The sequence below is a fragment of the Rissa tridactyla genome, chromosome 1 (assembly GCF_028500815.1).
Source record: "Rissa tridactyla isolate bRisTri1 chromosome 1, bRisTri1.patW.cur.20221130, whole genome shotgun sequence".
Taxonomy (NCBI): domain Eukaryota; kingdom Metazoa; phylum Chordata; class Aves; order Charadriiformes; family Laridae; genus Rissa; species Rissa tridactyla.
The window spans coordinates 160,401,080-160,427,589 of NC_071466.1; the positions used below are offsets into that span (position 1 = coordinate 160,401,080).

Below are 26,510 nucleotides of genomic sequence, written 5' to 3' on the forward strand. Positions count from 1 at the left end.
AAGCAGAATCTCCATATCCTAAAATATCCAGGAATGGGGGTGGAAGAAGATGGGACACAGGCAGGTGGTTCCACTACCACAGTCCAGACTAGTAACTGTTTATGAAAATATCTGACAAAAAGTATGCAATTGCCATTTGGTGCAACTGTTGTGAGAAACAGTTAAGTCATTTCACTGCTAATACAGAAGAATGGATTCATAGTGAGGGTCACCTGTCTCTTATCAGCTGTTACCATGAATGATGGTCCTGTCCTTTCAGATGTGAGAGCATGAAAGGTTCGGCATGTTGGTAGCCATGTCCGCTGCAATGTGTGCAGTTGCTTTCCCTCCCTGGCACGTCTGCTTTGACTGTCAGCTGTGTTATGCAGGTCTTCTGGTTGGCCACGCTATTCCTGCTGGGCGTGTACCTGCTAGTGTTTAAGTTCAGGTCAGGGCTGTGCTTTTCATAGAATCATAGAATTGCCTAGGTTGGAAGGGGCCTTTCAGATCATCTAGTTCAACCATCAACCTAACTCTGACAAAAAGCATCACTAAATTATATCTCTAAGCACTATATCTACCTGCCTTTTAAAAACCTCCAGGGATGGTGCCTCAACCACTTCCCTGGGCAGCCTGTTCCAATGCTTCATACCCCTTTCAGTGTAAAAAAAAAACCTCCCCTAGCGCATCTTGAGGCCGTTTCCTCTTGTCCTATTGCCTGTCACTTGGGAGAAGAGACCAACCCCCACCTCTCTACAACTTCTTTTCAGGTAGTTGTAGAGAAAATCTCTCGATTTTCCCCGCTACCATGCTTTGACACTGAGTGGTCTCTCCTGGTTAGTAATAGGCATTCAGCACAAGACCAGACTCTGAAATATGTGTAGTGTGGCGACTGCATCCTTAGCACCAGCATTTTGATCCTTAAGTACACTGCTCTTGGTTTGCCTTGCTAATGTAGACATCATCACTGAATGCCTGTTCCAGAACATCACTCCTCTGCGGCCTAGAAACTGTCTTCTCATTCCTAGTATGTATTTTGCTCTGGCCTTTTCATAACAATTTGCTCTTGTGTCAACTTTTTCTCAACACTAAACATTTTTTTGCCAATTTTTCCAGCCAGTTATGCTTCACAAAGGGTGGCAGCAAAGGCTGCTACCAAAGATCCGCAATAATTCAGTGGTGTGCTGGGCTCCACTTAAACATACAGTCACCATCTGGAGTTTTATGTATATGAGTAGTGCCACTTCTACTTCCCCCCCGCTCCCTAACCTTTTTGCTACTAATTGAAAAAAAAAAAAAAAAAAAAAAAAAAAAAGCCCCTGTAAAGAACCTTGTGTGGCTCCTGCATTCAAGGAATAGTGAAGGAATTACTCTTGTTGATCTTTCTGGCCAATAATGTGCTGATTACAGCCTGTAGGGAGTATACGCCCTGCTGGGAAGGTAGTAGCTGTGTTGGTGTGGCTGGGGTAGAGCATACGATTAACAATGAGCACATGAACAAGAGGAAGACACTGAAATCATAGAGATGTCAAGTACAACTTGTTCTTCCTGACAACAGGTCAATGGTGGCCTGTTAAAGCCAGGCATACCAGGCATATATGCCTCTGAAGTCATTCACAGTTGTCCAGGCCTTTGTCCCTGAGGACTACTGCCTGACAACAGGTGATATGTTCTTCATGCCAGCTCAGGGTACTTTTTTGACAGCCTTATTCTAATATCTACTGGTATTAGCATTTTAACAGAGCACCTACTTCAGATGTGGGTGTGGGGTGGCTTGCTGCTTGGATGTCTCAGTGGGGCTTGGCTGGCTAGGAGCCCGGCCTTGAGCAGGAGGTCTAGGCTGCTGTGGAGGGAACACGCCTGCCTTGGAAGCCTGGACTGGAGAGGACCCAGTTGCTGATCGGACTTGCTGTGGAGATCCAGGTGACCTTTGCTGCTGAGGTGAAGTGGACTGGGGGCTCTGGGGCTGCTGTCCTTGAGGAGAGAGCCGCTGCTGTGGAGGTGCGTTTGTCCTTGGAGGCTGAGATCCCTGAGGCTGACGTGGTCCACCTGAAAGGGATGTGTAGATGTAAGCATGAAGAAGTGTATGTGGCAGACAACAAGCAAGGCGCATCTGTATGGAACAATGAGTTTTGCTAAGGGGACAGACTCTTCAGAGTAGCTTCATGTGGAAGGATAAGGGAAAACCTCTTTTATAGGCCAAAAACTGGTGTCATGCCCACATCTCTAGAATTGTTGTCCATTTCTCTACCTCCTTCAGCACCAAAGAAGCTCTGCCACTCTCCCCAAAGGGAGTCACTTCAATGTGCTGTACTCTTCCATGTAACTAATATTTTTTACCGTTGGCAAGCACTTCCTGCATTGGGAAGGAAGAGTCACTGGAGAACCAGCTCTCTGCAGGAAATGACAGCTGAATCTGCTGGTTTGGGTCAGCGGTCCCTTCATGGGCCCAGCAGTTTGATGCAAAACTGTGTATCCTATCGCTATCCATACGTCTGTTCCAGCATTATCAGCCGTATTGGTAGCAGACTCTCAAAACTGAAGAGGATGTGGAAAACAATTGGGTGTGATGTGAGAAATTGCTGGGCACAACAGGTAACAGTGTGAGAAGCTGACAAAAGTTACAGATAGCGTTGTGAGGGCTGGCTGGATTTCACAGGTGGTCAAGAGGGGGTCAAGAGGGAGTTATGTGAGAAAAAACTTCACAGAGAATTGAAGGGGAGTACTAGAGAGAAATGGGGAGTAGTATCCTGCAAGACCAACACTTCATATCACTAATACCATGTGACGCCAAGATTACATAGATGCATTTGGGATCAGAAATACTAAATTTTGGATACAGCAAAACTATGATTGATGAGGAAAAGATAATTAGAGGTAGGTGCTAATTTGGTAGGAGACTGGAGTGGAGAAAGGAAGGGACAGCGGGGGCAAAGAGGGGGGCCTAATAGGTTATGTGAATTGAGTGGTTGGTGTGGTCTGTGTACCCATGGGTCAGTCCTGTGCTTCATCACCTCAGCATAAATCAGGACAGACCAAACCTGTTGTTCTGACCAAGCCACATGAGTCAAACCTGCTTCTGCTGTCAGGAGGAGCTGGGGCTGCGCTCTTGCTGACAGGGGAATACCAGGACGGATGGGTTGAGGATCCTTGCATCACCATGTTGGTGTCTGTTCCAGGCCTGACAGCACCAGCATCTTCCCATCGCTTCTGAACGCTTGTAGTGATTACAGCATTGTGCAAACACAAATAACATCTGTGCCCAGAATCCTGCTCCAGTGCCAGTTCAAGTGGCCTTGTTTTGCTGAGCTAAGTCCTACCAGCAGTATCAACTGGATCTGTATCAAATTTTCATCCCATTTTGAGAGGCTGTGGACTATGATAGCAGCTGCTTTAACAGCACACTGGATTTGCTGCCTGTTTGGTCAGTGAATTGGAACAATGAGTTCCAAACCTTCATCCTGATAGCTTTTATTTAGAAGGCAAACTGATAGGTCTCACAGTCCACACTGTTATGGAACCCAAAGAGCTGTACCTTGGGGAGGAGGCCGTGGTTGGGACAGTTGTCCAAGCTGAGGTCCAGCCTGAGATTTCATTGACGCGGGTTGAACTTGTGGAGGCTAAAGGAAAAAAAGCAATTCCAGTTAATACAGAGTCCCCAAAGAGAAGCCCTGAGGTAATACAGGAACTGCGGAGTCATGAAGTGTTCCTTAAATACACACACACACACGCAGCATCTGGCTGGTAAAATCTCATGGGACTAAAATGGAGAGCTGAGTAATAAAGAGCACAGAAGTTGTTTGCTTGCAGGGAATAAAAATGAAGTTACAGTTTAGAATGTTTTTTTAGGCAATCAGGAATTACCAAATGTATCAGGCCCGAGGGGGTCTCTTAGTCCCATCTCCCATTTTGGACAGTTGCCAGCACCAGATGTTTCAAAAGAAGGAGGGATGAACCATGGAAACATCTATGGAGTAATTATCCCTTTACCCTAAGGGGTCTCCTCTTGATTGCTAATAAGCAAGGGCCAGCTTCAACCCTGAAACATGGAGCTTATTATCTGCTCCACAAAATCTTTGCAATAGTTCCAGATATTTTGTTTTGATATTTACACCCAGACCCTTTGAGTCTTGCTCAGCTCTCAGCCTCACTGCTTTTCCTATTTCTTAACTCCCTTGCTTTGTTCTGAGTTTTGAGAATAGTTCTCACAACCTGCCCTTGCTAGGCCATTCATTATTTTGCAAACCTTTACTCCCCTCTCTCTTGGTCACCTCCTTTCTAAAGCCAAGAGAATCCCTTCGGTCCCTCCATGGGAATGTTTCCAGGCCCCTAATTGTTTTCATCACCCACTTCTCTTTCCCAGCTTTGTGATTCCTTCTGCAGATGCCAGAGGCAGGTCTGCTTACATTATTCCAGATGAAGCAGTATCTGGGTCCTCTGAATACATCACCAGCTCATTTCTCCTGCATCCTAATTTCCTGCTTCTCCCTTGTCAGCACAACCATAGGCTGAGCAATGGTTTTCATTAGCCTGTGTGTGACAAAGTCTTTCTCATGGGGGAATGGCTAGTGCCACTTGCAAGGTCTGCAGATTGTTTATGTTTTCCCGCTCTCTACTCCCAGCTTAGCTTACCTTTCAGTCTTCCATATGGAGTTTTGTTTGCTGTTGTGGTGACTTAACGTACATAGCTCTGTCAGATGTTCTTCACTGCCATCCCTGTTCCTGACTAACACAAATCAGTTGGTGCCATCTGCACTTTCTTCTCTCTCACTGTTTACTCTTTTTGACAGATATTTTAATAAACAGATTGAGCAACACAGAACTGTTGCACAAAGGGCTGGTCCAAAGTTAACAAAAGTCTGAGTAAGCCTATTACACAAAATTGTTTATGAAAGCAGGGGAAGCTGGAGACAGATAGGCTGGTACATGCCAGATTATTTACATGGAGAACACAATGATAAAAGGGTCTTCATGGCTCCTGGAAGGTCAGGAGAATGAGCTAAGTGATTCTGGAAATGGGAAGAAATATTTCATAGTTGGAAGCACTGAAATGATTTTCAACTGACTAACACAAATGTGATGAAGTCGCCAGCCCATATTTTACACTATTTATCTGGGACGTGCAAATGGACAGGGAGGAAAATCTGGGAATTTTCCATTCATGGCTTCTAGTCCTACATATCTTGGGATGCTAAACCTTGCCTTGGTGTTGATGGAAATTTACTGTCCTAATGCTGAGAGACGTCCTGATTTGACCAGCCAAAGAAAGAGAATTAGATCTCATATTCACCTCTACAGTCTTTGCCTAAAGCCAACCCAAGGCTTCTCAGAGACAAAGGCAAAACAGGATTTTGAGGCTCAGAGATGAAGGGGTGAGGGCCAGCCCAAGGTCCTCTGCCTTTGGAAAGGAAACAGTGGGGGGAAAGGATGGAGATGGGGCAGAGAAGTGAGGAGAGAACCGCAGCTGTAACCATGAAACCACGTTGTCGTTAATATCTTATCCTGCCCTGGGCTCAACCAACCCAATTATCAACATGACCAGGCTTAGCATCCTTTAAGTGTCCCCTGTGCTAACTTTGCAAGAATGAATATCTCTCATATCTATGTCTTTATCTGAGGCCAGCTTAGCCCCTCCCTGCTTGCTTTCTTTAATAGCTCATCTGTTACCTCGTCTAAGGCTTTTTGACAGTCTAGCTACATTATTTTGACTGCTTGCCTGTTATCCACCACTTTATGAAAGAATTCTCAAAGAAACGAGGGGAAAAGAATCAAAAGGAAATTAATGGGACATTTTTCTTCACAAAAAAAATAATGTTGTAGATGGTCTTAAGCTGTGGTTCTGTTGGTTTATTGGTCTTCTGTATTATTCTTTAAATTATTGTCTGAGATAATTTGTAAGGTCCATGACTTGCCCACATTTTTCTACATTACTCTTATGACTTTTTAAACACATATTTTGTATTTGTTGTACACCAATCCTCTGGAGCAATAACTGTTTCTAATGAAATTGCACATTTTTTCTTGGCAGCTTAGTCACTTCCTAAATTCAGTTCATTGGATGTAGCCATCTGGGTCTGGGGGCTTAATAGTTTTTAAAAATATTATTCATCACTGGTTTAGTCACTGTTTTTGTTCTCTACCCTGTCTTTCTGATCAGGAAAAACTATATCTAGTTTAAGAAGTTCCCCACTTTCAGCAATTAAATTTACTAGAGTCACAACACTGTCCCTGTTGTCTTCCTCTTCTCCCTTAACTTTGCGTGATTCATAGAGCCAACCAATTCTTTGGTAGGGTTCCATCTTCTGGTGAACTCAAAGAATTTGTTTCATTCTTCCCTCTATCTGCTCTTCAAAATCAATTTCTGTCCTTTTTGCATTTCCTTTTATTACTTGCATGATGGTGCATAACGGTCATCTTAAATGTCAGATTTCCGAATGCGGAAGATGTTTTTTTTCCTTTTTGTCTTGAATGTCCTCTATCACTTTGCCACTTAACTCTAGAAGTTTATTTCTTGCATTTCTGGTTCACAAACAGATCAGAAATGTATATATGCTTTATGGAAAACAGCAGTCTCTCAAATAACATCCATACAGTTTTAATGCAAGGGAGTTGATTAATTTTCTCATTTTATTAAAATAATCTTTTCTGACTACTTGTGTCATACCGTTACTTTTTGATATCACATCTGTCCCTTGGACATCAAAACTAATGGTACATATTAACTTTCTGAATTTGCACCTGGGTGTTTCTTAAGGCTCTTAAGGTCAAGGTGTTGTTTTCTATTGCGCTTGGATTTTGGGGTTCCAGGAAGCAGACACGTACAGAGATGGGGAACTCTCTCTGAATTACTGTGACACTATGCTATTTGACTTGTTTCTTGATAGCTGCAGTCTCACATTGTTATGACTTGTTACTTCTTCCATCTCTGTCAATGCTGTGCACTCAATTTCATAATTTCACAGTTTTTCTTGATCCAGAGACAAGTATAGACAGTACCAATAATATGTATAGATATTATATACAAACCCATAGGGTATCTAAGCATTCATATTTCTATGTATTCAGTACTGCTGTCCTTGAATTTGGAATTGTTATTTTCCTTCATTCTGTGGAAGTCTTCACCTGTAACTCTAGTTCTGCATCTCACTAGCCTCGCATGTAATTACTTATCTCTGCCTATTTGTAACTATGTGTTATAGGATTATGTTAGTAATTGTGCAGTTTCTGCAATGTTTGTTGTACCAAGGTCTTTCTCGATAGCAAAACAATCTAGTTAACATGTTTGTGGTTTTAATTTTCTTGATTTTTGGATACAGATATTCGTAGGTTGTATTCTTGATGAAGACCCTTTTGTTGTTTAATGTTTCCATTTGACATCCTATCCCTCCAAGACCATTTGTTTTCTTCTTATTTTGGCCCTATTTTAGGTCTGTTGTAATCCAATCCGATCCTGTACCAGTGTATTACAGACACAGAAAACAGATGCATCTGTCCATGTTCTCAGTTTCTGTTGGCTTCCCCTTTGCTCTTAGTTTATACACTCTGTATCTTGGTTATTTCAGATGGCTGTTGTTGATTCCACTTTGGCCAGAGTAAATCCTATCCCTTCTCTATCGCTTTCCCTGCCTCAAAGCGTTTTTAGTGTTTATTAAATGTTTCCCCCCTCACTCGAGCTAACACTTGGTTTGGAGTTACGCTGATGAATACCATGCTGGGCACCTGGTTTAGCAGGACTGGGCTGTCATATGACAAAGCCAGAGAGCCATAAAGTGCTTTCTCCCATTTTTTGTCTCAAGTGGAAATGGATACTGTTCCAGTACACTGCTGGCAGTATTATCCCTCAGCCTGTTTACTCTCCTGTTCTTTCTCTTGTACAGATTTGCTGTCCTCTAGCCTTCATGCTTGGCTCCCTGCTAGACACTGAAAGAGGTGTAGCACGTATACCTGGAGACACAGATTATGTTCTGGTGTATTTCATTTATGCAGAACTGCCACTGGGAAATGTGGCACCAAGATTAGATGCATTTGATACTCAAAATGAATGTAGATGAGCAGCACTAAGGGGTCAGTTTAAATGCAATAATGACAGGTTCTTATATGAATTCAGCATTAGTCAAGACTCCTCCTGATGAAGGGGATGACAGGCATCTCCAAAGAAGAAAGGCTGCAGTAAGGAATGGAACAGCTCTTGGTGGAGTTTCCCACTTTCGGTTCTGGGAAGCACAGATTTTTATCAGGGACGCAAAAACTGGAATGAAACCTATCCTGAGGGATGGTGTTAGATGGAGATGAAGTCAGGTGTTACAAGCACCTCTAAAAATGGCCATCTTCAATATGAATCTATGAATTTAGCAAGCCAGAATGTCTAGGTGCATGGCCCACACTACCAGTGTGATGTCACAATTTTATGGAAGGAGAGAAAGGGGGAGAGAGGTGTTTCTTAGGGGCACCCACTTCAAAGAGTCTATGGGAGACCTCTTTGGAAAAGCAGGAATTAATCTATCCAATACAGTCTCATATGGGACTGTTCAGCTCTCTCAAATATCTGACTGCCTGACATCCACGGGGAGGAGAGAGAGAAAGAAAAAAGTTCAGCAAAACAACTTGGCCATAAGGTCTCTATTCACTCATACCCAAGGCCTCAGCGGTGATGGTGTAGATCCAGCAGTGATGACAAGCTGAGTCATTTTGGAAACCACCAGATCGGCAATAAGCTGTCTGTCTTCTTCCACATGCTCCCCAATCAGGGGCATCGAGCTGTCCATCACCTGCCACAGGAGAGAAAAACAACAGTTAGTAAGGAGGTTTCCTGGTGGCAGATGCGTGTTTCAACTCACCTCTCACACTAACCTGCTTTGTGTCTCCACACCCTTGCCAACACTTCTAGTCACCACTCCCCCATGCTGAAGCATGCTTGACTTTCCGAGGTATGGGATTTTGCTTATTGGTTTTTTTTGGAAATGGCATGTATTTCCCCTTACTCCCCATCTTCCTTCCCTTGACAGCTTGGAAGCCAAGCCAAGACTTTGGGTGGCTGGAGGCTTTCTGAATCAACTAAACACAAACTTGATTTTTCACATGTCCTGAGGAGATGCCTCTGATGGATGAGGTCTGTCTGGCATTGTCCCACAGTATTTGGGGGTGACATTGCAGCAGAAAGGGTCACAGGAGAAGGGAAACAACAGGTACTGAAGCCTGAGGAGATGAAAGCAACAGAGTCTGAAGGAAACCAGGAAACATTTGGGACTAATCAACACAAAGCACTGCACCCTGAGAGGGAGAATAAACAACACAGGTGAATAGGATGTCACCCAAACAAGAGCACCCAATGCAGGAAAGAAGCCTTATTTTCTGCTTGGCTTCTTGATATTGTTGAGCTACAACTGCTTCCCAAGCAATTACTGCAACTGTGCTGGGGAAAGCTGGGAAGCAAGACTGTGGAGGATGGGGGAAGGAGAACTGTCGAAGGGTCTTTGAGGTAAGAAATGGTCTGACAACAATAATAATGAATGCACAGCAGACCCTCAGCTGTATAGCAGCCCTAAACATCATTTTCAACTGTTCATCATAAATCAAGTGCTTTGCAAACATTAGCTAAATCCCACAGGAAGAACTGCACAATGATGAAGTTAAGATTCAGCTGGAGTAAATATAATTGTACCAAAATATCAGGGTTGGAAGAGTTTATTTATTTTGCTTTTATTTTTAAACCAAACATTAAAAACCCTGGAAATGCAGACTTAAAGGTTGCATTGCTCAAGAAAGGCACTGACTCATGCTCAGATAACAATCAGAAGTGCACTCCACCCTGGCAAGGCTGCAGGAGTCCACTCTTGGAGTGAAATGGAAAGTTTTGCCTCCTTTTTTTTAGGCTCTAAGTAAGGGAAATCAGTGAGGTGAGTTCATCGAGTTTGTATTCTAGTCTCTTCTTGCAGATTAACTATTACTTTGGATTAATTTCTATAGGTTTCTCATATGAACACTAGAGAAGCTACCTAGGAAGGTTTAACTGGGGTTTGCATGAAGAGTGAGAAGGTTTTTAGAGCATGGCCTACCTGACCCAGGGGGTGAAAGAAGGAAGTTAAAAATTTAGATGGTAGCGCTCAGCTAAATACACAAAGTGGCTTTTCATTCCACTGTCTACTTTGCTGTTTCTCTGTAAAAAAAATGAGGCGTGGAAAGGAGATGTTTCCTAGTGGTGTCAGGGAAGGGCCAGTTCCCGCCTGTGTCTCACTAAGCCAGGGGCTCCTGGGGGCCCTCCAGCAGGTTCCTGCACAGGTTTCCCTCTCCTCCACTCCCACCTTAAAAGCATTCCCATTTCATTTGGCAATTCCAGTTTACCCCTGCAAAGCACCGTGCGAGGGACCTGTCTGACCACTAGATGTTGCCATTTCTCTGCTAACAGCCTGGCCAGCCAAGCCCAGCTCTTGACTCCCTAACCCTCCCAGTGAGTAGCTGGGATACAGCTCTGGTCAAAACACCCCAAAGCCCTCATTTCCCCATCTTAAGGACTGCTTTTCCCTATTTCTGTGGCAGCAGTGGCTGGAGAGGAAGGGAAGATGCTATTTTATGAAACAAAGACACCAGGGGGAATGAACTCTGGAGCAGGTCCCACCTGAACCAGTGAAGGTGCACCAGGGATGAGGGTATCTGCTGAACTGCTGTGTAGTGTCTGGCAGGGGAACGTGAGCTGTGTGAGATTGCAAATATGGCAATGAACAATCACATGCATAAGGGAAGGCCTTTGAAAATACCAGCGATTTCTGTGGGCAAAGTGACGGAGCTGGTTGCCACTGAACTGAAAAGAAGCATGAGATGTCACCTTGTCTGTCCTCCAGGACAGGGGAATTGCTCTGAATCTGGGCAGATACGAATGTTAATGCTGAAATAAATCAAACGGCTGAAAGGAATACGTGAATCACAGACAGATTGCACTCATCTCTTCCTGGGGAGATCACAGGACAGCTGGGCAAGACAAGAAGACATCGGCACATATGGACCCGGCCTTTGTAGCTGCCCAAGGTCAGTGGCTGCTCCTGACACAGCTGCTGTTGCCTGATAAGGTGTATGATGGGAGAGCGGAAAGCGGCCGAGCAGAGAAGAGACTCAGGAAAACCCCGTCCTGCTCCTCCCCCTGTGCCTATCTGATGCTGCGGCCTGAAGGCTGGACTTGTTATTCCATGCTCTGATGTGCAAGAGCCAGGGTGTTAGGTGATTTTTAGGGAAGGAAGGAAGGAAACAGATGATTAGACATATCAAAAGAAATGATACGGCAGCGCTGGAGGGATGGGCAGGGCTTCTTGCAGGGTAGCAAGGAGGATGTCTAGTAATACAGTTTAGCGGTGTGGCAGGTAGGGCTTAGCTGATCCAGGAGAAAGAATAAATCAATGGATCATTTTACTTGCCCTCTACTTGCTCCATATTTGTCAGCATAGCAGAGACATGGAAAAGGTCAGATTACTAAAGAAAAAGGAAGCGAGAAGATTATTAAACCATACACACAGCTGAACTCTTTTGAGAACCTGGCAGCTAACAGTGGTACCGAACTTCCACTATTTTGAGGATCTGGCCTTCTGATCAAATGCTGACTATTCATGCTGGATATCCCCTTAGAGCGACAAAGTTCTTTACAGCAGAGGAAAAAGAAGTACCAGCTTTTACCATTAAATTCGCAGCTACTTTAATAGGATGAAACTGAAGAAATCTACTGATTTCTTCAAAGTTTTCAATATGAGCCATGAAAATGGTGCTTAATTGTGCTATTGCTTTGGAGAGCAGAAACATACTAGATCCTACTGTTTGCCATGGGAAAAGAAAAGAAGATGAAGTTCGACTAACAGCAAATACCATGGGTGCAAGATTACTCTTGTGCTGTGTTGATAACTCATTTGTCTTAATCTGATCCTGTTTGCAACAAACCACTGTGATAAATCTCAATTCATAGAACTGCCCATCACTACCTCTGCAAATCTTTCCTAGAGAACTGCTTTGCACTGTGAAAATTAATTACTGCCTGCAATTGCATTGTGCAAATTCCTTATTTGTTCAGCCCATTTAGGCATGCTTTCTTGTAAAATGTCACAGCACGCTGTTCCTTCTCACCAAGAAAAATACAACTGTCGCACTGTCAAATAACTTTTTTCTCCCACTATCAAAAGAAGAAAGCAAAATAAAGGATCAGTTTCAGGCCCAGAAAAGTACCCCAGGAAGTAGGCTGGAGGCAATTAATTACTTGTCAGCATCTCCCTCAGATCTGCATAAAGTAGAAAAGGTGCCTGTTTGGCTTTGTTCTGCTCTTTGTATTGCACTACTCTACTCCTTTCCCTACAATGTCCATCAGCCTGGCATCTGAATGCCTGCTAAATGTTGGTACATCAGGCCTGCTCAGTCAGGTTCTCCACTGGGATAATTCAGCATGACCCATCTGAAGCTGATGTGTTTCTTCTGATTTGTATCATATTAGATCAGTTGGTTTTTACCTTGGTTTCAGAGAGAGGAGTATTATTGTGTGCATTTCTTTCTCTGTGTGCAAGCTGATGATGGCTGTTAGTGTATGCATGTGCTTTTCATCCAGTCAGTCACACGCAGGGGCAGATGTGAAAACCCAGAGGTATACCCAGACAAAGGCACATAATTCTTAAGCACAGAATTAGCCATGTGTGCACGTACATAGGCTTAGATGCAAGAATAGATGCCAGGATATGAAATCCACATCTCATGTCTCACCATGTATGGACACAGTCCAAATGTCCTTACAGTCATCTCTAGCAAGACTGCTTTCTTGCTCTTCCTTTCTCAGCTATGTGTGCATAGAGATAAAAAAGTGCAGGGCAGGGAGACAGTCTGCTCTGGGGGATGCTCCTCTGGGTGCTTATGTGTTGCATACAGGAGCAGACCCATGAGTGGTGGCCCCATCACTTCAGGAAAGACGGAGGCTCATCAGTGTTTTGTTGCTGGCAGCGCACTTATATCACATGGCCTTTGACAGGTCACTGCTCCCCGGAGAGCAGATACATAATGCAGGAATGCGCAGTCGCTGGAGGGCTCATGTGGTTCTCATCAGCATCCCAGCCCTCAGCGGGTGGGACTGCTCTCCCACACATAGCTTTCCAGTGTGTCAGCACCCCTGCATGAAGCCATAGGCTGGCTCTGCTCATCTTCCTCGGACGGCCTGTGTTGGCGGAGTTTACAGCAGGTCAGATGCTGTGCCTTCTTGAGTCACATAGTGACAGAGGCACTTGCTTACTTGCCAGATTTTCTCTCCCCCAGAGCATCTTGAAAGTTTCCACTTTGATTTTCTGGCCAGCTTTTCCTTCTCTGCCCTGTTAGCATGACCTGAGCGTGCTATCCACCCCACTCCCACGTCTGCCTCCTGGCCTGGCAAGGAGCATGTTGAACTTTAGCTCTCAGAGCCACAGTCTGTCCAGCTAAGAGGGCTCTGAACACAAACATTTGTAGTTCACATTGCCCATAGTAACTCCGTGGTGCTTTGTCTTGCTGGTCTGTTACTGTAGTGAATGCTGTCCGGGCAAACGATTTTAGAAAATACACTTGTTTTTTAAATTAAATTGTTCCTGCTACTTACGGATATTTTTGCTACACTCTCACCATTTATTTTACTCTTCTAAATTAGTTGCAGCTAGGCTTTTTGTTATTGGAGTTCCCTTTAAAGTGATTGCAGAAAGACAGATTCATTCAGAGAGAAACAGAGATTTTTTAATGGACTGAAACACCTGCTGGACCTCTGCATGGATAATGGGGGGAGGGTGACATGGCATCTGGCACCGGCATTCAGGTTGGGCTGAATATAGGCATGTTTGTTCGTGATGTTGTTGATCCCTGCTAGCAGCTGAGAGATGCGCTGGCTTTGCAAGTGCTCAGCCTATGAAGGGTGGTACTGGGGCACTGGAGCACTGAGACACACCAAACTGGATGCTGCCAGCAACACTTGCAGGCTGTTACGTGCTCAATAAGAAGGCAGCTTCACATCTGTCCCATGCTGGTGAGGTTCTACGCTGTGGGGATTTATCAGCTGGAAAGCTGAGGTGGCCAAGCAGCCTGTGTCTCTCCATTTCCTTTCACAGTCCACATAGAGAAATGAAGGCAACTTCAACCCTGATGTCTTGCTGCATATTTGCCAGTTTAGCTGGGACTCTAAATCAGTTTCTTGCATATCAGTGGGCCACAGCTTGGAGGAACCAGGTGGGCACCGAGAAACAGTGACTGCTGTACTGTGCCCACAGGGGTAAGCAAGCGCATTGGTGCACGTGAGCTCCGAGGGAGCACGTTTGCAGATACACTTCCCAAAGGAGACTTGCATTCAGGTTTCCCGTGCTCTCACCTCAATGATATAGTCTTTTCCATCTTTGCTGTGGACAGCTTTGACAGCGCAGATGTCAAGACCTCCAAACATTTCCGCGCAGGCGTCCGCCCAGAGTCTGTACCTGCAGAAACCACAGAAGCATGGCCTAGGATTAGCTGCCATTGGGTAGTTCGCCAAACACAGCCACCCGTCCTGCTGCCCATAAGAGCACAAAGAGATTCAGGAGCCCTGTTGAAACCATATGAAGGCATACTTCATGTGCTTTGCTGGATTATTGCCTTCCTCTCTTGCACAGGAGATGGAACAAAAAAACAAGTATCTTGCCTAAAGCTTCCCTTCATTTCAGACCATTTCAATCCTGCCCTCAAAGCCACCTTAAAATGTTTCTTTCCCTCCTTGGTGTTTACATCAGATCTCCAGTTGGTTGTCATTTAGCCAAGCTATAAATATTTAGCTCATTTAATCTCCCAGTAGTGTTGGCCCCTTAGCGTTTGTATTGGCATTGCCTGAAAGCCCTCCATTATGCAGGCAGCTTTCTCCTGATAAGATGTCCTGCACATTGGGGCTGGAAGGATCAGAGTGAGTGAAGAATTTAGCAAGAAGTAGCCATCCCCTCCCTGATCTGTAACCCAGCAGCTCCGCTTTTTACAATTTATGCTTTCAATTTAATCCTTTTACAGCCTCCTGCCTCCCTTCTGCCCCTTGGGTGTTGCTCCTAGCCAGGCGGTCCCATCACAAGGACCAGGCACTGCTTTGTCAGAGGGAGAGCTGCAGGCTGCAGCCCTCTTCTCTAGTCATCCCAGAACACGAACATGAGCTGGTATGAACAAGGGCCAGGCCTGGCTGGTGCCCCCTTAGCTATCCTGGTGTCAAAGCAGGAGAGAGAATGACAAGAGGCGTATTATGGGGGGACCACATTCCCCCTCTGTGGAAATGAGGAGGGAATGAGGTGGCCTGGTTTTATTTCCTGTGCAGCTGTGCTGCAGTCCCGACCATTTCAATAAAAATAATAATCTCAGAACAGCAGATCTGTAAGCAGGACTATGACAAGATGCGGGGAGGGGAGGAAAGGCCAGCCACAGTCTCGTGAAAACACTGACATTTTGCAGACCCTACAGGGACTGGGAAAAGAGCTGTTCTGGCCAAAGAACGAGTTTATGTCCTTGAAGCCAGCCAGAGTCCCCATAGCTTGACAATATAATGATCAACTTGTGCGAACACAATGCCTGTGAGAAGAAGGAAGAATATGGCTTATATCACTACTGGTGCTCTCTTATCCCTAATGAGGAGACCAAGCACATTCACCCCAGCCCCCCTGAAGAAGACAGCACCTGAGGAGGAGTCAGTAGCATAAAGAGGAGGAGAACTATAGACCCCGTGAGCCAGGCAGGAGGCACTGCCAGCCCCTCTCCTGCACTGCTGTGGTCACACACCCAGGGGCACCATCATGGGAACCACCTCTTCGCCTGAGGGACATCTCTAGGTGTCCAGGTTCAGCAGCCAGGCTCAGGGAATTGTTGCCCAGGCCAGCGCCCCCACTAGCCACGTCTTCAGCATTGCTGGCCCAGGTGAGCACTGGGAGGCATCAGGGCTGCTGGGGTGTGTTGCATTTGGGTAGCATTTGTAGAGGATTTACTGACATTTTGCCTGGACATGTCAATCCTTTGGGCTAATGTTCAGTACAGTGGGTACTTCAGGTTGCTCCTACTCAGCAAAGCATTTTAGCACACTCCTGCCTTGTTGGATGCACTGATGACTTCACAGATTTCAATGGGATTTGTTGCATTTATGGCTGGATAAGGCTAGAGTGGTGAATTGTGGTACTACACCTATAAAATGAACCTTCAAAATGTAGCATGGCAGGCTGGCAGGAATTTGGGTTTTAGTCCTACAACACTGCCATGAGGGAATGTCTACGCTTTCTATCTCTAGCTTTAGCTGTGCTATAAATAGCCAGGATGCACAATAATGTCCAGTTCCCACAGTCCTATTAGGGTCTTGCAGAGTCACCTTCAGCATCTGATTTGGGGCTTTGCTCGGCTTCCCTGTTTCACAGAACTAAAGGTGCAGAAGGGACCTTAGATGATCACCTGCACAACTCTTGTACCCCAAAGAGGAGACATTTCTTTAATCTGGTCTGAAAGAGAAAAGGGATTCCCCGTCTCCTCTAGGCAATCCTTTTCTGTGCTATTCTATCCTTACTGTTAGAAAATATAGGAAATGTTCAAACAAACCTTTCCTGCTATAACTTAAGCCCATTATTTCTTACAGTATTGTACTAGTAATATAAAGAGTGAGTAATGTCCTGTTAGAAGCCTTTTACATATTTGAAGAGCTTGTGCCCTTTAAGCTTTTTTCATCTTTAGGATGAAGTAGCGTTCAGCTTGTGGACAACTTCTAGTTCTGTGACGGTGAACCTCTGCACTGCACACATAGATTCAGTATGCATGAGTCTACAGCTCTACTGGATAAATATCAGTGCTAACTGAAAAATGTGGAAAACTAAGCAATTGTTGCATGCTTTTCTTGTAGGTTTATTTTGTTTTCTCTGAGCATTCCCCTTATTGTCCTTTGGGCTTTCTCCAGCTCCTTGCTCTCTCTCTTCAAAAGTGGTGCCCAAACCTGGACAGAGTCAGAATTAATCATGATGCTGACAAATTGTAGGTATAATCTGAAAAAATATTACATTCACTAGGGATGAGGGCCTACACATAATCTATGGATTCTATAATTCTACAAATAATGTACTTAAAGAGGATGGAGAACAAGTGACTTCATAGGAGTTCTGCAGAATAGGGTTTGGGAATTACAGCAAAGCGTGTTACCATGAGTCAGCAACATCACGCAGTTGCAGTATTAGCAAATATCTCAGTGATTTGAATATATGGAAGTACCATCTGCAAATTTTCATCTGTAAGATGCATGAGGCAATTCCTTCTGCTCTGTTCAGCAGTGAGAAGACCTTAGCTAAAACAGCGTCCACTTTTGGGAGACCAATGCAAAAAAGCGCTTTCAACACTTCAGCTGACAGATTTTTCCCTCTGTTGAGCAGAAGAAAAACACTTTTCTGTGTCTGCCTCTCATTAGTAATGTACTTAGAATAACTTCTTGTTACTTCTTGTTTTGTGCTGTGACCTTTCTGATTTTATCCCTACATGTTTATGCTCGTGTGCTTGACCTTAGCATGCTGGTCTTGTTTCCTGTGGCTACATTCACTAAAGATCTAATGATTTAGCAATGTTGGTCTCTAGCTGGACTTCCAGTCTGTTCTCCAAAATAGGACAGTTTGCCTTTGTGCTCTTAGTATTTTTTTAAGGAAACACTCAGTCTTTTAAACTTCTTTATCCAGCCTCCCGGGAGACCTCACTAGTTCTCTCAATTAACCAAAGTCTGAAATACAATTCCTCCCTTCTAACCCAAGAATAGCTAATGCTGTCTTGAAACCCTGTTCCTTACCTCTCTGTCATTGCAATCTGTTCTAGCATCGCAGAACCTGTGTTTGCCTTCCAGTTTCCAGAGATGGACGTCCTCCTAGGAAAACAAACCAAAAACGTAATCCAAACATGAAATACACTCCTGCCCCATCCCCCCTCATACTGTAGTCCTCATTCTTGACTCAGGGCTTGTACAGGAGGGGATGAGGTGAGGTTCATCCTGACAGAAGCCTTTCCAAATCCTGCCTCAACAACACTCCATACAGGACATGTTGTTCAGACTCTTGAAAACCTGAATGAGGAATTAGGGAAACCTCCAAGGAATCTTGAGCACACATCAAGGTCTGTGAGTACTTTCTTTCTTTATACATCAGGCTCAGGAGAGCTGAAATGTCTATAGGAGATCTGGGATAATCACCCTTGTGTTCTGCAATGGGTAGCATCCTCTGTCCGTGGAAGAGCAACTCTCCAGGCAAAGATCTGCTAAGCAGCTTCACAAATACCAGCTCTGACATTCTGGGTCTCCCTGCCTTTGATTTCAATTTTACTGGTGTCATAGAATATATGATTATACACTCTTTTCACTGATTTTTCATTGACCTGTCCGTGTCTCACCGTGTCTGGACTTGGAGAATTTATAATTGCAAAATTGTTGGATTCTCATTAGCTGCAACTGATGGTTAATTTCCAAAAAAATGTACTGTTGCTGGCAAATCCTGGGTTTCACCATCACCCATCAAGGGGTGAAAATTTTCATTTTCTTGACCTTAGGCACAAGGCAGACCTTGGAGAGCCTGCTGTGACAACACTGTGTATCTGCCTGGCACAGTGTACAAGCCCTTGTGACAACACTGTGCATCGCTCTGGCAAGGTACACAACTATGTACAGTGTACATGGGGTGTACAAACTAGGACAAGTCAACAAGCTGACAGGATACATCCAGGGAGCATCTCCGTACTGAAGAAGATTTAGGTAGAGATTTATAAGGAGAGTATGAGGTGTGATCCAACACTTCAACATGAGGTTGCGGGAACCCTCGCTGCCAGTTCTCTCACTTTTTCAACATGATGTGTAAAAGAGACTCTGAACTTGCAAAGCTACGTGAAGCAGTGATGTCTTGATGTCCTGCTAGACTATAAACCTGGATCATAATAGTTGACTACCTAAGGTTCCCCTTTACTCTGGTGAGGGACAGCCTGGAGTCTTTTCTCCATTTCTCTTCTAAAGCAGTATGTATAGTTGCTATGAAATTTAAATGGTCTTTGTATCCATATTTAAAGGAGAAGGGAGGGGGGGCAAAAGAGCATGACTACTGTGTCGAATAACTGTGTTTCCATATAGTTGACTCTTGTCCCTTGTTCCCTTCATCCAACATCCCTCTTCCTGTCCTGCTTTCTAAGCAAAAGAATTGATTCCTCCTCAAGCTTTGACTGTTATGAGCCCTTTGATGGCCTATGAGGTCAGTGTTCAACCTTCAGACTCTTTTTCTTTTGACATGGGATTCTTAGGATTACGTTTTTCAGTTCTGCAATGGGAAGATCCACTCTTTATTAAAATTTAGGTTCAGAAAATTGCCCTGCAGTGGCAGATGGCATCCAGAATCCCATTAGTACTGATTAGAACTCCTGGAGTCTGATCAGTGACAAGATGATTGTATATCAGTTTAGGAAATGTACCTGGCATACCAAATGTAAGCAGCTGTGTCGTCCCTAAGAAAGCCAAACCACAGCTATACAGTTTTACAAGGAAATTTGATGTGGGAAAGCTCCCAAAATAAGAACTCTGCTCTAGCCGTTGGGCTGATTGGATTGACTTGTTTATGCCTACCCATCTCCAGCCAATATTGGGCATAAGCTGTATCCTTAACTTTCCTGGAAAAACATCATTTGAAGCCCTCTGGACCAGTCACCAAATTCCTACACCACAGCCTCTGTCAAGGTCACTCCCTTCCAAACGTGTCTGAGCAGTTCAGGTGTCAAGTGTGCCACCAAATTCTTCTTTTTTCTTTCCCTTTTAGTTTTCAACCTGAACTGGAAAAGGAGACTGAAGACAAAAATATTTCCCCAAGTATGCCCCGCCTCAAACCCCATTTCTCTCAGGGACTGAAAGTCAAAGTGCTTCCAATCATCCTAAACATCAGGGGGGCGGTGTACAGTCAGTATCTTAAAGGAAAGGACCCCATGATTTTAGAGATCATTTGATCAAGCAGATTTGAGACCAAGACACTTTCAGCAGTGCTTAGGACAGTGGATAGACTAGCAGATCTTGGGCTGTTGGTATATTGGGTTTATGTGGCAAGGTTTTGGCAGCAGGAGGGCTACAGGGGTGGCTTCTGTGAGAAGCTGATAGAAGCTTCCCCTATGTCTGATAGAGCCAATGCCAGCCATCTCCAAAACGGACCTGCTGCTGGCCAAGACTGAACCCATCTGCAACAGTGGTGGCATCTCTGTGATAACATATTTAAGAAGGGGAAAAAAAACCTGTGGCAGAACAACAGACAGACAAGAGGAGTGGTAATAGGTGAGTGCAACAGCTCTGCAGACACCAAGGTCAGTGAAGACGGAGGGGGAGGAGGTGCTCCAGGCGCCAGAGCAGAGATTCCCCTGCAGCCCACAGTGAAGACCACAGTGAGGCAGGCTGTTCCCCTGCAGCCCGTGGAGGTTAATGGTGGAACAGATATCCACCTGCAGCCCATGGAGGACCCCACGCTGGAGCAGGTGGATGCTCAAAGGAGGCTGTGATCCCATGGAAAGCCCATGCTAGAGCAGGCTCCTGGAAGGATCTGTGGACCTGTGGAGAGAGGAGTCTGTGCTGCAGCAGGTTTGATGTCAGGACTTGTGACACTGTGGGGGACCCACACTGGAACAGTCTGTTCCTGAACGACTGCCCCCCATGCAAGTGACCCACACTGGAGTGATTTGTGAAGAACTGCAGCCTGTGGGAAGAACTCATGTTGGAGAAGTTCGTGGAGGACTGTCTGCTGTGGGAGGGACCCCATGCTGGAGCAGGGGAAGAGTGTGAGGAGTCCTCCCCCTGAGGAGGAAGGAGCAGCAGAAACAATATGTGATGAACTGTCCACAACCCCCATTCCCTATTACCTGCACTGGTGGTAGAAGGACGAGGTAGAAAAATCGGGAATGAAGTTGAGCCCAGGAAGAAGAGCAGGGTAGGGGGAAGTTTTTTTAAGATTTGGTTTTGTTTCTTATTATCCTACTCTGATTTGATTGGTAATTAATTAAATTTATTTTCCCCAGATTGAGTCTGTTTTGCCTGTGACGGTAATCACTGAGTGATCTCACTGTCCTTATCTTGACCCACCAGCCTTTTGTCATATTTTCTCTCCCCTGTCCAGCTGATGAGGGGAGTGATAGAGTGGCTTTGGTGGTGACCTGGCATCCAGCCAGGGTCAACCCAGGACAGGGCCAAAACAGTGTACAGTCAGTACCTTAAAGGAAAGGACACTAGGCTTTTAGGGATCAGTTGATCAAGCAGATCTGTGACTAAGACACCTTCAGCATTGGTTAGGATAAGTGGATCGACTAGCAGATCATGGGCTGTTGGTGTCTTATACTCACCATCTCCAAGCTGGGCCATTTCAGTCTAAAAGTAGCTCTGGTTTAGACACAGTTGATTTTGTATTCCTTGTAGAGCACATTGAACTGCATTTGAGGTGACAAGATCAGAAGTCACACTCATGAGACTAGAAAGGAAAGGATATTACCCTCTTACTAAGAGCTGGTGGCAAGGAATATCCCACCTGTAAAAGTCAGCATCTGTTGGCTTCATTCAAAGTGAACAACATTTCACGAATTTGAACTGGAAACGATCCCTCTCTTTGCTCCCAGTTGTGGTGGGGGTGGAAGCGTAATTTCTGCCCCAATTTCCCCTGCCACATGACCAATATTCATGTTTTCTCTTCACCGGTATTACAATGACAGTCAAATAGATTTGGTGGAATTTTAGGCATATATCACATGCTGCTTATCTGCTGTTTTGAGACTGGCCCAAGGCATGGGCTAAGTAGGTGTTTGTTACTAGTGTAAATCTGGAGTCGCTGCACTGAAGTCAATGGGAAACTGAACTCAAGCCTTGGGTCATGGGCTGGAAGGAAGTGCATTGAACATCTGGGGCGGGGAGGAATGCATGAGTCACCCTCCAGCATCCTCCCTCTGGCAGATGCTTGGTGCAAAGTAAACATATTCTGGAGAATTTTGGTACACGGTCTTTTCTCAGAAGAAAGGGGGCTTTTAAAGTCTATATGTGTGGGTGAAGGTATAAAAAATACTGGGTAGATTCCATGGCTCACAGATCAAAGCAATTCACTTAGTATGATGCTACTGCAGATGCTGTAATTGCCTTTAAGGCTGAGATTTGCTAGCGTGACTAATGATTTTGACTCTTCTATTTGAGACACCAGTGAGAGCTCTGATATTTTGGGTGCTTTTACCTCTGTCCTTGGACATAGTAGGGACTTATTTATGCCATAGAAATAACCTTCTATTCTGTCTGATGCTGGGACAGAAGGAACAGCCCACGATGTGACTGACTATACTGCTCTCTGAAGCTCACATCCATAAATGGCTCTCTCAATATAAGTCAACCTTCTGGGTTAGCAAGTCGCTGGGTGAACTTTGCTGTTTGCTTTCTTTGCTAATTAGCTTCATTTCTCATTAAGGTGTTTCCCGTTCATGGCTGTTTTCATGTGAAAACATTTTTCATTTAGCAAACAGTTGTTTGCGCAGCTATATTCCCGAGTGAGATTAGCTCTTAGTGTGACTGCTTTCTTTCCTCAATCATCTGGTGTTATTTCTGAACCCAGTCTGGATGAGTGCGTGGTGAGTGCGAATAATAAACAGGGAGAGGATATGGTCAGGCTAACTGGGCCTTTGTTTCACTTAGAGGCAGGCGGGGAGCTGGCTCTGGAGCCAAGGCTGGGTAGGTTGGCAGGAATAGGGAATTTTAATTGATATTTTAAACCTTCCTTCCTTTGGCCCATTTGAGCCAGACTCCCTGAGATGTTAATGTAATATTAGGCAACTGTGCTATTGTTGACCTGATCAGATTCAAAACAAATTTTCTTTCATTGAGTTCATATGAAGCAGCCCAGAGTCCCACAAGTGCTACCCGTGAAGAATGTGACTCAGTCATTATCTAGTTTACCTAAATACCTCTGTGCTGGAAACCCAACCAGGAATGTTAGGCAGCTATAGCTGAGAAATATGTGATGGCGTACGTTTGGTTATCTTATTTAACTATGTTTCATCAGAACTATGGCCTGGGGGTTTGTAAACATGGACCCAAACCTCACAGTATTGTGGGTGTTAGGTAACATGTGAATTTTTTTTATCTGGTGACCTAAGAACGTACTGCCGGAGCTGTCTACTTGTCCAGAATTTTGTGGCTGGATAAGGAGCTTCTGGAGAAGCTGTGCTATTTGGCTTTTCTCATCTACTCGTTTGCAGTAAGAAGAAACAGGTGTCTTACTGACTCATGTGGTTACCACTTTAATTGAGCTTGAGAACTACTGAAGTTTGGCTGAGCGCTTTTTAAACAAACCGGTGTTGAGGATTGCCTTCATGCCACCTCCCTCACTACTCCACAGGGCAGGGAGGAGCTTTGGGGCACCCACAGAAATGTCTCTCCTTCTCCTTTCCCTCCTTGGTAGGGTTCAAGGAGCACACATGCAAAATGCCCACAGAAACATTGCATGCTGGCCAGGCTGAGGCCATTCGTACTCGGTGCTGTCTGTTGCTTGTGTCCTCGTGAGATTGTGGTGTTATGATCTCCAGCTGGGGAGAGGATGGGGTGTTGCTATGTGTTGGACACTGTAGGACTCCATGAGTTGCAGCTGGCTCCATCTTTTTTATTGTTTCCGCCAGGTGGGAAGGAGGTGGGTTCCGTTCCCACTAGAGGGTACTGAGGGGCTGGGATTTTGCTGGGAAAGATGAGCCCTTCGACAACAGCAGGGAGAGGTGGTAGGTGATGGCAGAGCACAGCTGTTATACTGGGAACTAATTGAATCTCAGAAACAGGTAGAGAACATTTACCTTCCAGACACAATGAGCAGACGGTGAGTAATGGAGAAGATGATCGGTGGATGAGGGATCTGGGTTCAGAGGTGGGAGGAGAACAGCAGGGCTATTCTTCAAGGAAATTAAGTCAGCTTCCTACTCCTGCCCAGAGCAGACACCGACTGAATCACATCCACAGCACTGTCTCCCCCCGGTCTCACTCCAGCATAGCCGTGCACTCACATGTAAGCCTTGTAGTTGCTGCCGATTTTCTGGATTCGGATGTCATACTTGGAGTCAATGAACGGCTCGGTGGTGGCATAGGTTTTTGCCATGGCTACTATGCTGGCCATGTCCCGGAAGTCGTGTTGGTTCTCAACTTTGACCTTGATTGCCAAAATGCAGTGAAAAAGTGACAAGAGCAAAAAGAACAGGAATACTCTGTGAGTAGAAGTCATGCCCGTGCCTGAATAGCACAACGTCAGTTAAAACCCACACAGATGGAGCTGAGGACAGAGCAGGGATTGTGTGATTTAGACAGAGGAGCTCCCCAGACCAACCCAACCCAGAACGAATCAACCCCATTCTCCTTCCTCATGCACAAGCCCTCGTAAACCTGGCACCAGGGTGGCAGGGGACCTTTGCCCAGATGGCTCTTGCTAATGCTCATTGCATTTATGATGCTTCAGAAAAACATTTGATCTCTTAAGGGGCATTACTTCATTCGAACATTGAAACTATTTCCCATGTTGGGATGGATGAAAACAGAGTATTTTGGGTGGTCAGGAAATAGAAACCAATGCCAGGAAATCAACAAGAGAGCTGGTTGTCTGCCACCTCTAAGCTTCAGTTCCCTGGCATTTCACATTACACCCCTCCAGACTCTCTTGGAGGAGTGGTGCAGGTCTCCCAGCTGGAAGCAAGTTGTGAAGGAAAAGCGTGTCTCTGGGGGAGCCTGTGATGCTGGGGGAGATTTGTGCGAGTGCGATGCCATGGGCACATGTGTGGCACAGCTGGTTGGGTGTTAGACTTGAGTCGCACTTGGAAATGAGAGGGCAGTGGCCTATGAGCTGGAGTTTTTCTGAGAAGCTGGCTTTTTAATGATTTGTATTCAGTTATGAGAAAGGCTCTGTATCTCATAAAAAAAAAAAAAAATTGAAGAAAGAAGGACCAAACCAGTAGAAGCTCTAATGATATGACCAAATATCTACAAAATTTTTTTGATTTGGGAGAGGAAAACTGAACAAGCAGGTAATGAGAACACAGTGGACAACTTCACCTCATTCATACAATCAACCCCGTCCTTCAGTCTATTGGCAAAAACTTGTTTGGTGCACCAGAGAAACCCCATGCAAGTCGTATTCCTTAAGGCCGGACGGATGCAGGAAGGGTGGGTTAATTGGTAGAAAAAAGACCAACACTGTGTGAAAAGGGTAAGCAAGTGACTTTCTTTATATATTACCTACACTTTGTAGTTTGGTAACACTTTGAGACCACAGTTGGGAATTGCAACCCTGCTTTGCTAAGCGTCTGCTCTCTCGTGACAACCGGTTGGTCTCTGCCCTAGAAGAGTTTCCCAGTTGCGTCAGTGCGCGTGTTAAAGGAGGGTGATGCCAGACTATGTGGAGCCGGCTGAAGGAAATGCATGCAATGGTATTTGATGCTTCTTTGCAAAGAACAAACAAGTGGTTTTACATCTCTGCCTTCAACCGTGAGAGGGCAGGAGCCATCTTCACTAGAGAACAGAGGACAAGCTTGTTGCTAACCTGTTTTACTCTGTTTAGATGGTTTTGCGTAAGCACCAGCTGTAACATAAGTCAAAGATGCAGCCACATCCTGATGCAGAAAAGCTTTTGAGAACTGGACAGGTTGTGGGGAAGGTGAAAAGTGCAACTAGTTTGACCTGTGACCATTTCTAGATGCCTGAATAAGAGGAAAAAAGATCTGGTCTTTGCTTCTGCTTTTGCTGAATGACAAATACCTCTAGTCCTCCTCCCTTTTGCTGTGGTGAGGGCTGTGCTCTTGCTATTCAGGGACCACTGAGAAAAGGAGCAGAGGAAGACGACAATAGTCTGTGGGGTGGGAGTGTAGAAAAGAAAAAAAGGAAATAACAATCACAATGGGGAAATGTAAAAACAACCATTGCACGTCACGCAGGAGGAGCAGCGTTGCTCTGGGCTGCGTTGTTCCCCTCTATGCCCGAGCAGGGCTGCGTGCGGTGCTGGCTGCTCCTGGCACGGCAGGGAAGGGTGAGGTGGTAGGAAAGCCCCAGAGGCAGTGGGGGAGCGGGAGACGGGAGCACCTCACATGGAGGGAACCCCCAGCCGGGGCATCACATTCTCACGAAATACCAGGGGGAACAATGCAGGCTGTGTCAGGGCCAGGTATTTTTGTTGCACAGAGAAGGGCTGCGCTGGCTGAATGACATCAAGCAAGGGAGTCCCACCCAGATGAGATGCTCGCGGGAGGGACCACATGGGCAGGCAACACACGGTGTTACGACATATTCACCCGGACCCTTTTGGCAATGGGAAAAGACAAAAGCCATTATATAATGACCTACTTGGAACAAGGACATTTGTGGGATCTTTAAGTGCTGCGCTTGTGCAACAGATGTCTTTGGGCCCCGGCTGAAACATTTACATTCCCAGCCCAGGATCATTTGTCCCAGAGGCAGAGGAAGGGGTGCTGCATCCCTCTCCAGACTGGAATTGGACTGTATTGTTATTGCTAGAAAGGAGCTGTATGCTCATCTCGTTAAA

General features: G+C 45.2%; 1 protein-coding gene across 1 annotated transcript in view; it reads right to left on the reverse strand.

Moving 5' to 3' along the window:
• SYN3 (synapsin III) overlaps window positions 1-26,510 on the reverse strand; it is a 198,974-nt gene that overhangs the window by 2,594 nt on the left and 169,870 nt on the right. Inside the window, exons 9-14 of the mRNA XM_054207635.1 lie at window positions 23,992-24,134; window positions 17,759-17,833; window positions 14,321-14,423; window positions 8,613-8,747; window positions 3,515-3,599; window positions 1,731-2,028 (exon numbers count right to left, since the gene is read on the reverse strand). Of these exons, the coding sequence (XP_054063610.1) occupies window positions 1,731-2,028; window positions 3,515-3,599; window positions 8,613-8,747; window positions 14,321-14,423; window positions 17,759-17,833; window positions 23,992-24,134 (839 nt within the window). The remainder of the gene's footprint in view (window positions 1-1,730; window positions 2,029-3,514; window positions 3,600-8,612; window positions 8,748-14,320; window positions 14,424-17,758; window positions 17,834-23,991; window positions 24,135-26,510) is intronic.